General features: G+C 32.3%; 1 protein-coding gene across 2 annotated transcripts; it reads left to right on the plus strand.

Annotated features, from left to right (window-relative positions):
* On the plus strand, nt 528-4,836 carry LOC109713351 (beta-carotene isomerase D27, chloroplastic). Of its 2 annotated transcripts, XM_020237394.1 has the most exons (8): nt 528-1,080; nt 1,160-1,252; nt 1,591-1,652; nt 1,865-1,971; nt 3,621-3,716; nt 3,792-3,920; nt 4,444-4,505; nt 4,654-4,836. In XM_020237394.1, exons 1-6 carry the CDS (start codon nt 694-696, stop codon nt 3,839-3,841), a joined length of 795 nt encoding a protein of 264 aa, XP_020092983.1. In that variant the 5' UTR covers nt 528-693; the 3' UTR covers nt 3,842-3,920; nt 4,444-4,505; nt 4,654-4,836. The 2 variants fall into 2 exon arrangements, with proteins under 2 accessions (XP_020092983.1, XP_020092982.1); XM_020237393.1 differs by having other exon boundaries at nt 4,444-4,794.

Consider the following 13,013-nt stretch of genomic DNA (forward strand, 5'->3'; position numbering starts at 1 on the left):
TTTTTTTTTTTTTTTTTTTTTTTTTTTTTTCTTTTTTTTTTTTTTTTTTTTTTTTTAGAGAGATAAGTAGCATGCTATCCGCTTCGTTTTATTTCAAATATTTCATTTAGAAATAAATTCAGCCAACTAGAATTCGAACTTGGGACCTCAGGTACCAACCACCAAATCCTTTACCACTTGCGTTAGGGACGGTCGGTTTATACGACCAATTTCTTATCAAAATAAATAAATGGGGGCTTCAAAATTTTACTATATATAGAAGAGGAATCAGATGATTCGAACCAAATAAATCAAAAATCAAAATATTTGAGGATTCTGATCAAAATAAGCCATAGTTTGGATAAGCTGAATACATTTTAACCTATCTTTAATCAGATGCCGACATCCATTTGTGAGGCTGAAAATTTTTCTCCTTTCGGCACAAACAACAGGGGAGGGTGAGAGTGAGACTGCTGGGGTTGTGTCTATTTACCGGCCTCACGTGTCGGGCACAAGTCCTGGCTCTCTTCCGAATTGAAGATAAATTTACTGAATTAATCCCGGCTTCTTGTTTTCTGTGGTGGAAGTTCCATTCTCCCTAGCAAGATCTTGTACACAAGCATCCATGGCTAGAAAAATGCTGCAGCCAACAAGTAGAAGCCCGATAAATAAATAATCACTCTGCAGTGCAGAGCTCCAATTCCGGCCCGGAAAATGATATCGATGGAGCTCTCGTGCTTGCCCAGCTCTTGTTTTCCGGTGCCGGGACGGCGCAGGGGCTGCCATGTCGTGGGTTCCGTCCGATGCGCAGGGATCGCGGAGCCGTCGGGAGTGCCGGCGCCGATGGGGCAGAAGACGCAGTACAGGGACGGGTTCTTCGAGAAGGCGTTCATGTCGTTGTTCGCCCGCAAGATGGAGAAGTTCTCGGCCGGGGGCGGAGAAGGCGGGAAGACTAGCAGTGGGAGGGGCTTCTGGGGCTGGGACTACGACGGCTTCGTCGACGTCTCGAGGGGGGTGATGGTGGGCAGGTCGCGGAAGCAGCAGCAGGAGGTGGTCAGGGAGGTGCTCCTCTCTATGCTGCCGCCGGGCGCGCCGGCTCAGGTCGCCAAAAATGGCTCCTAGATTGTCTGAACTATCGAGTGATTACTGATTACTGACGGATTTAACTACTTTGGTGCAGTTCAGAAAATTGTTTCCTCCGACGAGATGGGCCGCCGAATTCAATGCTGCATTGACTGTCCCCTTCTTCCATTGGTTGGTTGGACCGTCCGAGGTATCGCTGATTTGCTCTTTAAATTTCTCAAAATTGTATGATTTATTGAGTTTAGATCAAAAATTTCCTGCGGAATATCTAGTAGCTCTAGCTTTTAGATATTTGCAGATTATAGTTAAGCTCCTTCATGAACTTCTATTGTTAGGAGGTTCACTAGGATTTGGTACTGCAGTTCCCAGATTGCCTCATGACAGATGTAGAGGATGATATTTTATGTTCTCGAATACCAAGCTTTGTGTTGTTATGCTACGGAAGCTTAGCACATGCTAACATTTTCAAATGATCTGTATGAGTAATAAATTGAACATTGTGCAGCACTGATATATCTTCGTTGGTAGGTTGTGGAAGTAGAGGTAAATGGTGTGAAGCAAAGAAGTGGAGTTCACATTAAAAAATGCAGGTATTAAGTGCAATCTCTTATGGATTGCCAAAACCATTAACTATGTGGTCTTTTCTATCCAATATGGTTGTTTGAATTCTTTCTTTTAATTCTTTCGAGACCTTCTGAGTTGCAAGGGACTCTAATAGATTTAGTAGCTTTATAAACATTCAATAAAATTGGCAGCAATCGTACCTTAGTATTGTGATCTTAAGTTGTTTTATTCTTTACAGATACTTGGAGAACAGCGGATGTGTTGGTATGTGTGTGAACATGTGCAAGATTCCAACACAAGATTTCTTCACCAATGAATTTGGACTTCCCTTAACAATGAACCCAAGTACGCCACCCTACTTCTTTGGCTAATATACTAGAAAGCATATATATATATATATATAGAGAGAGAGAGAGAGAGAGAGAGAGAGAGAGAGAGAGAGTTGGACTGGGCTATTATTAGTAGCAAAATTTCATTATTGCTATCAGTTTTTTAGCCTTTGGATCAACTCTTTTCATTATTTCTAACCAACTAATATCATCCTGACCCTACAATTTTTCATCTAAGGGTTAAAAACTTGATAGCAAAAAGAGCGTTTTACTATTAATAGTATTTTANTCCCATTGTTGCTACCAGTTTTTTAGCCTTTGGATCAACTCTTTTCATTATTTCTAACCATTGGATTAAATACTATAACCCAGTGGGGACCACTCAACCCTAGGGGGACCACTCAACTCTAACCAACTAATATCATCCTGACCCTACAATTTTTCATCTAAGGGTTAAAAACTTGATAGCAAAAAGAGCGTTTTACTATTAATAGTATTTTAGCCTAATTCTATATATATATATATATATATATATATATATATATATATATTCCTGTACACAACCAGATCTTATCACTCAGTCATCACAATGACCTCTCTGCATTGCCAGCTGATCATGGTATTTTCAGTTGGATGCAAGAATGCGCCTAATTTCTGCAGAAGTTTCAGTAGATACATTTTTCTTTCATATGATGTTTACCTTCTGTATGTGATTATGTATTCATAACTACATAATTCTTAATTTCAGCTGTAGCTTAAATGCTTAGTCTTCTATTTTGTGAACTGTTTTAGAAAGGTCTCTGTAAGCTTATTTCCTGGGCTTTGAATTGAAGTTAAATTTCTACATCTAGAATGTGACCATTACAGTCCATGTGTCAACTTTCTTGTATGCTGAAAAGTTTAATGCGTTTAACTATTATATTACTTCGTGGGAAACATTAAATAGTTGTTGCTATGCTTGATGCTGAACTACTAATTCTGAAACAATCAATTTTTGCGACAGTGGATAGCCAACGCATTTTGTTGGATATAGAAGACAGGGACCTGTTCCACTTTCCAATTTAATTGATTATTGATACTAGACCAATTCCACCGTCAATGTGCGCACTCAAATCCAAAGGCCAAACAAGTTCTCATCTTCTACAAACCTAGCTTCATGCGACCTAGTAGGGTGAGTTTCCACCTATTCCCTAACCTCCATGGCCTTCGAGGGGCTAGAGATTAGGGAATGGAGATCAGATCTGTGCCCTAACCCACTACATTTGAAGGAAAAAAATTGACTTTTTTCATAAGCGACTAAGATAGGGTTTTCATTATCTAAGTGGCCTATTCAGAAGCTTCGCTTCAAAGGTTACGTTATACTAAGTTTGACACAAAGAAAGAAGGCTCGAATTGTGCAAGAGTTGATTATTATCTCTTTTAGCTGTGAAGTTTGCCCTTCTACGAGAATGTAGTAAAAGCAATATATACTTAAAACTATATTCTCTCATAGACTATATAATATGTATTGTATAGAAGTATGCCATATTGTTATGTTATATAACTAGAACTGTGCTCTGTAATACTATTGTATATGTTTGTTATTTTAATATACGTAAAAAATATAGCCTGCACACATAAACATAATATTATATGACATGATTGAATCATTCTAATATCTTGCAGATTTTGAAGATATGAGCTGTGATATGGTGTATGGTCAAGTGCCGCCACCTTTTGAGGAGGATCCCGTATCAAACCAACCATGCTACAGTGAATACTGTATGTTAAACTTCCTCCATTGGTTTGAAACGTTAAAATGCTACAGTGGTTTTTAAATTAGAGATTTTCATGCAGGTTCTGTGGCAAATCCTAGTGCCAAAATTTGTCCTAAGCTAGTGACTTAAAGGAGTTTACTTCCTTCGGTAGTTGGATTGGCAAGAAGAGAACTAGTCACCCTATCTTGATTGTGCAGAAGAGCTAATGGTGAGATCACTTGTCAGTCCTCTTTAGTTCGTATTCTTATTTTCACTGCCAATTTTTTGTGATGTTAGTTTAGCCTCTCCTTGTTTGAGAGAGGTCTTATTTACACGTTTATGGCAATTTGGTAGTAGTCAGTATAAAACAACCTTTTTACTGTAGAAGTTTAAGTTGTTAGAGAAATGGTGTTTTGGTTATTCGTATTCAGTACTCCCCCTCATGTCTAGGTTTAAGTCTTTTTGATAGACTCAACATATGGACTTGAATTAAATGAGAGAAAAATAGGACCTGATTTCTGAAAAGATTCAGGATCTCTTGCTCTGATACTATGTGAAACAACCATTTTTCTCTAAATATTTAATCTCTTAAAGAATGTTGTTTTAATATTTTATATTCAGTAGCTGCTATCACTTGCTTATTCGTTTGGTTGAGATGCTTGAAATTAATCAGAAATTTTGCAGCTCAAGTAACATTTGAAGATCCAGCATCGTTTCTTACATTTGGTGTTTGTTATCTATATGAATTACAGTGTCTTGGAAGTCATTGCCTGAAGGAGCTGCACTTATATATAAAGCTTCAGATAAGAAATAAGTAAAAAGGAGGTCCAATACATTTTCTTATACTGAATTAATAAAAATTAAGCCAGAGAACCTATAGATTCTTTATTTTAATTTCATTATTCATTGTAGCTAATAATAGTTTTTAGATCGCAAGAGAATGATTTTTACTTTCTGTTCAGATGCTGTGGTGGATGTACATATTTATTACTTGAGTGATGCTTCATTCAATGAAACATTTGAATAATTTGGAATAATCTTTCTCCTCCAAACAATTTAGCAAGTTTAGAATGAGAGAGTAAAATAGGTGATACTCTTGCAAACTTTCTATTGCCATGTATTTTTATCAATTGTCTTTGGGATCATTTTTCTTCAACCCGATACCATCGCTTGGCGAATTTTAGACATCTGAAGTTTGTCCTGCTGTTTGGCTTGCCAGAACAAGATTCACAAAGATGTGAAAATTTGTAGTCACATTGTCCTACTTGGTCTTTCAGATTCAAAGCATATATATGTACACAGCATAAAAAGTATTGTATATTGTTACAATAAATGCAGAAAAAGATTTAGTTTGTTAGGTACAAAAATACTAAAAGAGAATTGAGAATGAAAGAAAAAAAAAAACACAAATATTCGCGTTGTTTGACCACCGACCTACACCCATGGAAAAGGATGTGAGTGACAGCTTTCATAATAACCAAAATGGTGTACAAAAAATCATCTTCTGTAACTTTTTTTTTTTTTTCTCCCTTCTGTTGAGGTTTTTACTGTCTCACCGATGTTGCTAAATTCATAATTTTAATGAATGAAGTGAATAGCATGCTATCTTTTTCTCAAAAAAAAAAAAAAAAATCTATCCCATGAAGCCCTAGTTTCAAAATACATTCATACTCTCTCATCTGCTGTACCAAATTAATAAAATAAAGAAAGTAATTATATTAGTGACTAAAATCTAATGACATAAGGAATAATCTCAAAAAGACTAGACATAATTTTAACTTGACTAAATGGGTTGACCGAAATAAAAAAAAGTTAAAAACAGTTTAAGAATTTGGGACATATCTAACATATATATTGATCAAACATCCATGTGAATAAAGCACACTATGCCTACTACTATGAGAGAGAATATAAAAACAGATTCTATTTTGCTTCTTGGTAGTGTTCATTAGTCAAAGTTGCGTTTCTTCACAAGTTTTGATCACCTTTGCCGTAACTCAATTTGCGTACTCAGTGACAGTAATCTTTCTATGACGGTGTTTATTTTGCATCAAATGTTGAGAATTCACAATATACTTTGATATCAATTGATAAAATATTTGGTACCTGCAAATCTACCAGCTTTTTTACTAGTAACAGTAATAGTAACCTTTTTATGACCGTGTTTATTTTGCATCAAATGTCGAAAATTCGCAATCTACTTTGATACCAATTGATGAAATATTCGGTACCCACAAGTCTAATACTAGCTTTAATATTAGTTGTTGGAATTTTACAATAAAAGCATTTATAAACTTAATTATAAATTGGGAACCAAAGGTTTCTGGTATCCCACGTGGCGCGAGGTGGGTGGTGGCGCTGGGCGGGCGCGAGGGCCCGAGGGGGCGAGCGTAGGGGTGGCAATCCAGCTCGCTGTTCGCGAGCCAGCTCGTGTTCGCTCGTTTAGTAAATGAGCCGAACACGAGCTGGATTTTTCAGTTCGTTTAATAAACGAGCCGAACACGAGCTGGGTTCAGCTCGTTCGTGTTCGGTTTGATAACAGCTCGAATACATATATTTTATATTTATATAATTTATTTAATTTATATTTTTATATATAAATAAATAATTATATATAATATATATTTTTATTATTTAAATTTTAGCAAAATAAAAATATAAATGCGAGCTTAATTATAAAAAGACTCATTTATATATAAAGTTTCAACTATTAGATCAAAGTCTAATGGATAAGATTTTATAAATTTATTTTTTATATATATTTATCTAATTTTTTTAATTTTTATTCATTCGTGGCCAGCTCGTGAGCCAGCTCGTCTTCGGCTCGTTAATAAATGAGCCGAACACGAACTGAATTTTCGGCTCGATATTTTTAACGAGTCAGCTCGTGTTCGGCCCGTTTAATAAACGAGCCGAACACGAGCTGACACCCAGCTCGCTCGTGTTCGGCTCGTTTACACACCTAGGTTGGGGTGGTTGGCGGAGGGATTTTTTTTTTTTCCCTTCTCTCTTTATACGTATATTTTTTTATTATAAAAATTTAAAATGTATAATTATTTATGTCTAACTTTTAAATATTTTTGACTGTATATATTAAATATAAATTTTATGATCACTTAGATATAAATAATATAATAAGAAATAAAAAAAATAATAGAGTTTAAGTTAATTTTTTATTTTAATAAATTTAATTATGAAAATTATATAAAATATACTAACTAAATCTGTAAAGATAAGGGACACATTCAATTTTTAAAGTTAAAATACCATCGATTGACTAAAATCTAATATATAGAAAAATTGGATAATAAAAATAAAAGTATGAAAGGTTGGATTGCTGATTCAAAATAGTTCATAATTTAGAAAAGTTTTATATATTTTTACTGTCAAACTTCAATGCAATATTTATAATATCATGAGTGATTAATCTTACATGTAAAATCTTTTGAAATATCTAAAATATAATTGGTTGAGTTTTAATTTTAATAATTAGGGTTTCTAAAATTCATGTAATTTTCGTATATAAAATTACTAATTAAAAAAAAAAATGATCAACGCTCAACTCTGACTTTGTTTGAAATAAAAACAACACATAAAAAAGGAGTAAATTGTGCTTTTGGTCCTCAAACAATAAGATGCATGAAATTTGACTTAAACTTTTTTGTGTTATAATTTCTTACTCAAACTATAAAGTATATGATATTTTGTCATACAACTTTACTGTTACTGTAAATATAATTTATTATTCTTATGATTTTTCTTTTATTCTTTTTTATCTTTCTTATACTTTTATTCTTATATTTTTAACGCAACGTCGCCTGCTTTTTCTTTAAATTCTTCTATTTTTGTTCTTTTTAATTATATCACTTTTTGTTTTTTTTTTTTTGCGCTATTTATGTTTTCTTTAAGCCGCCTAGACTTAAATAAAATGTTTAGCTTAGACTTGAATAAAATGTTGAATTGGTTCTGCACTGATACAGATTTTTTTTATTTCCTTACAAATTTTGTTAAAATTTATTAAATTATTTCTGATAAAGTTTTGTTATCTAAATTTTTAAAAATTGCCCGGTGCATCGCACGGGTTTCTATCCTAGTCTAATTGAATTTTTGCTATGAAGCCTATGTCGTAGCAAAAGCTTGCACAACCATTAATAGAAAAAAAAATAAAAAATACAAAACATAAGTAAAATATGATTGTACCCGACTTCTCTTCTTTGAGAGTGTAGCTTCAAAACAAACCGTCTTTCTAAATTTCTCTCTACCCTTTCTCCTCTTCTATCCAACAAAACTTCTCTCTTTTTATTCACTTATGTGAAGGAATTGGCCGAGGAGTTATCGAGCACACCTCAAATCCTCACAGCACATGACCACATTGGAAACCATATCTTATGTAGATGAAAATAGACAAGAATGATTGAGTAAACAAGCACAAAGAAGAACAAAGCAATAAAAATGAGAATGCAAGAAATATACGTAGCTTGGCCAATGGTGTTTCAACCTACGTCTACAGGCAAGACCTTCTCAATGCATTCTTCGATTAACACACCACACGAACTACAAGGAGTATATTGCACTACAAGAATATTATATATTGATGGCGAGTAATGTCACCACCATATATATAAAAAGTTGTCATCTTTTCAAAAGGTGGCGACTTTTAAAGTCGCCACAAGCTGCCACCGAAAGTGTTGCCGCTAAATTAAATTGTGGCGAAGCATGAAAAATTGCCACCTTTTTGAAAATAGCGTGGCGATATTTTATCAACACGAAATATGACTTTTAGTCGCCATTGTTAGTTGCTACCTTATTAAAGATAGCGTGGCGACATTTTGTCGCCACCAAATATAACTTTTAGTGGCAACTATTAGTCGCCACCTTATTAAAGATAGCGTGTCGATATTTTGTCGCCATTAAATATAACTTTTTAGTGGCCCTTCTTAGTCACCACCTTTCATGGAGATATAAGTCGCCACCTTTCATGGAGACAAGGTGGCAATACATTTTCGCCATCAAATATTTACCTTAAGTGGCAACCATCACAGTCTTAGTTAAAAATAAAAAGGCACTTTTTGTCGCCACAAATTGTGCAATAAATGACCACCAATAATAAAAAGGTAATAAAATCAATATAAAAATATACAGCTTATATTTTATAAACAGAATATATACAAAATAACAAACAAAATATTAAAGTAAACAAAATTATTCTTTTAACAATAATTTAAAAGGCTAATTGACTTCTGATCCACAAGAGCTTAAAAACAAAATAATAACAAATCAATTTAAAGGCAATAGAGTAATAATATTCGATATACAGTTCAACATCATTTCTAACTCTCTCAACTTTGAAAATAGAAAATATAAAAACGATAAAAAAATGCTTCAGCTCCTTATTTCAATAGCAATTCATTCCTCCAACAAACAAAAGAAAGAGAGCAAATTATATAAATTAAACAATAAAAGAAAGAACAGCAATTCTTTTCACACTATTATGCTTTTGCTTAATTTGATTGTACGTAAAGCAATTGTTTCTGTTCTAAAAGTTTGTATTATTAGAGATGGTTTAAATATTTTATATCTAACAAAGATACAATCATTTTTTGCCGCCATCCTAATGTTAACTCAAACTAAAGTTTGATTGTTAGGTTGAAAATTTGTCTGAAATAGCCAAGTGAGAAGCTTCAGCTTATATAACATAAAATGAAGAATGTGAGATAGAGAAGTCCACAATATAAGGCTGCGTTTGGTTCGGGTATAGTAAGAACTGCTATTCTAGGGATAGGTACAAGTTCAGGTATAAGCCAGGAACTAGACCAATTTTGCGTTTGATGAAAATTGGGTTGTTCCTCAGGAATAGGATAAATAGTGTTTGGATAGTTAGATTGGAACAAGAGGAATAAGAGTTTATAATTTAAAATTAAAATTATATTATGTAATTAATAGTAATAAAAATATTACTTAAAATAAATAAATTAATTATTAATAATTAATTATAAATAATAATTATTATTAATAATTAATTATAAATAATAATTAATAATATGGATGATCTAATTAATAATAATAATAATAATTATTATATTAATTATTAATAAATAATAATAATTATTAATTATTCTTATTAATTAATTATAAATAATAAATAATAATAATATTGATTATCTAATTATTAATAATAATTAATATTAATATTTATTAATAAATAATAATAAAATTATTATTTAATTATAAATAATAAATAATAATATCATATCCATTATCTAATTATTAAGAATAAGAATTATTAATTAATTATTAATAAATAATTATTATTATTATTATTAATTATTAATTATAATAATAAATTAATAATAATATCGATTATCTAATTATTAAGAATAAAATTATTAATAATTATTAATAAATAATATATTATTAATTATAAATAATTAATTATAAATAATAAATTAATAATATATCGATTATCTAATTATTAAGAATAAAAATTATTAATAATTAATAATAAATAATAATCATTATTAATTATTAATAATTAATTATAAATAATAAATTAATATAATATCGATTGTCATTAACGATAATATTGATAATAATTATTAATAAAAATAATGAATATTATTAATTATTTATAATTAATTATAAATAATAAATTAATAATAATAATTATCTAATTATTAATATTTAATTATAAATAATAAATTATTTAAATTATTTAATTATTAAAGTAATAAATAATGATTTAAATATATTAATTAGATTAATTAATAATTTACTGCCATTAAAATTAAATTTAGATTTTAATTAATCTTGTTCTCATCAAGGAACAAGCTTGTTCCAGGAAACGGGTGGAACAGCAGTTCCAGCCTTATACCAGCTAGTTCCAGATTCCCGGAAACTACTGTTTCCGGGAACCAAACATTGCGTTTGGGAACAAAGGGGGGAACAAGGGCTTATTCCCCCCCTTGTTCCCGAACCAAACACTACCTAAGAGTTAACAAGTAAGAAAGAAACCTGTCCATCTGTTAGCTGCTGAATGGGCAATCTCGATTGCATTTTCTGCCAATCAAAAATAAAAAAAGAAAACCCTAGATTTAGAGAGCTACATAAATTGGTTCCGCCAAGAAGAAATTAAAGGACATCAAAAAGTGAGGCACAAAATACATATTCAGATCCAAGCAGCTACAAGTGAAAGACATACAAGCAATACAAGATATAAACAACAGATCTCTTACTAAGTGCTTCTAGTGCGGCAGGGTCATTGTCAGCATAGCAGGCCAATTCTTCCTATAAAGCAACATTGTTTGTATTTGCACTTGACAGACTGGCTAATCACACCTTTCCGGGGCCCTAGTTTCTCCAACTCTTTAAGATGAATTAAAGAAGAAAGAAGCATATTTGTATTTGCACTTAAAGTAGATCAAAGAAACAATATCTTTCTTTTCGGTTTGTGGAGAAGCAATATCTTAAATATGTGATATAACATATGAATAATCCAGTATGTATTATGACTGTTAGATTAAACTGAGATGAGATGACTCTGTAGAACATCTAAAAGCTTTTGACTCCTCCATTACTTTAAGTTGGTCATTAGAACAATTAACTACTAGTTTAATCCAGTTGTAGTTGACTAAATAATTAGTTATTAACAATTAATGAAAGGTTAATTATACTTCCTTGGATCTGATAATTAGGGATTCCGATGAGCATTCGGCCTATTGTACCCTACTTATTTCGATCCGATTTTGGCATATCCTTGTACCCTGTTCTTTATAAAAGACATCACAAATTGATTAATGTACTACTTCAGGTGCCTCACGATAACATTACCAAATATTTCGGAAGACCCTATTCTAATTACATTAAAATTTGAATCCTACAAACTCTTCATATGAGAAACAACATCAACACGTACACAATGTGATCAACTTTAAACAACACTTCTACAAAAGCTAAGATCTAGTTAGTGGAAACTAGAAAATGTATATCATTCTATGATATTCGTCAATAACTCAAACATCTTTTTCCACTTTGGTGTGGAACAAACACCTCCTTTCATATGCATATAGTTTAAACTTCTCATATATCTTTGTGAAGAATGACATGCCAAGAGCTTCTACAGTAGTTGGGCAGTAGAGATATTCAAGAAGTCCTAACAGCTTTTACATTAATATCAACACATAGAGTATGGAAAACTAGCCAAGCTTAATAACGGCGACTAACGTTGTTCAATACTAGATTTTTGATGAGGAAGCATGAGACAATGCACCAAATCAACAAAGATTACGTTATAATTAAACAGGAAAAAGAACACTAGAATGCCAAATGGTACTGCTTACTTTGCATAGACCTCATGGAATCTTACCCCCCATAATAAACAAAACTAAACAAAAGGGTTTCGCTACACAGTAGAAATGCATTGCATATTTACCTTAGCCAATTACTTGTTTTGCCTTTTGATCTTACGCCCAAAATAATCCTCCCATGAGTCATGGAAATTGAGTTGGTATTGATAAGTTCTAATGCTTCAAGCTGATTTTTCTTTCTGGCATTTTGAGATAGTGAACTCCTTCCCGAGCATTACCTAATTCATCGTTACAATCAAAATGAAGCAAGTTAACTTGTTGTGAATGGCCGAATGCAAGAGCCAAGTATAGTGTTAAGTCTTGTGTGTTGGCAAGTTTCATGGATTGAGTCGGAGTCTTGAAGGATCGGTGTGTAATGTCGAAGATCGAAGAATCCAAGATTTCGAAGAAATCAGAAAATAACTCACGACGTGAATCACGATGCTTAGATAAAGTTTGTAATTCATTAATCAGAGAAGAAAACTCCAAGCGAAGCGTAGACCAAAATCAACATATTGATATCCAAATTACAATCTCTTGATTTGACCTTAAAAGAGGCTATTTTGTAGAAAATAGGTTTTGGGACGAAATCCTATCCTCTAGGGGTTTCTCAAACATGTATTCTCATGATGCTTGATCTGTTAGAGAACCCAAATAGCTTATTTATAGATTTTAGAATCAATTAAGTCGGATTAGAAAGTTTTCAGATTTTTACATTGTGTTACCGGTACACTTTTAAGCGTTATCGGTTACACGATGAGGAACAGAAAAACCTGCGCAAATAGTGTGTACGGTGACATGTCACTGGTTGTACCGGAATACAATCTATATCGGTACACTTTCAATGCTCTACCGGTACACTTGCAATTTTCAGTTTTTTGCAAAGTTTCGGATTTTCGCAAAGTTTCAATGCACTTTCTAATCCAGTAAACATTGATGTGATGATTTAATGCCTACAACTAAGTATGAATCACCCTAAG

This window comes from Ananas comosus, linkage group 7, assembly GCF_001540865.1.
Source record: "Ananas comosus cultivar F153 linkage group 7, ASM154086v1, whole genome shotgun sequence".
Taxonomy (NCBI): domain Eukaryota; kingdom Viridiplantae; phylum Streptophyta; class Magnoliopsida; order Poales; family Bromeliaceae; genus Ananas; species Ananas comosus.

Coding starts and splice junctions, on each gene's coding strand:
- LOC109713351 (XM_020237394.1), top strand. CDS start 694: ATGATATCGATGGAGCTCTCGTGCTTGCCCAGCTCTTGTTTTCCGGTG. Junction 1,253..1,590: donor GGTTGGTTGGACCGTCCGAG/GTATCGCTGATT, acceptor CTTCGTTGGTAG/GTTGTGGAAGTAGAGGTAAA. Junction 1,653..1,864: donor GTTCACATTAAAAAATGCAG/GTATTAAGTGCA, acceptor TATTCTTTACAG/ATACTTGGAGAACAGCGGAT.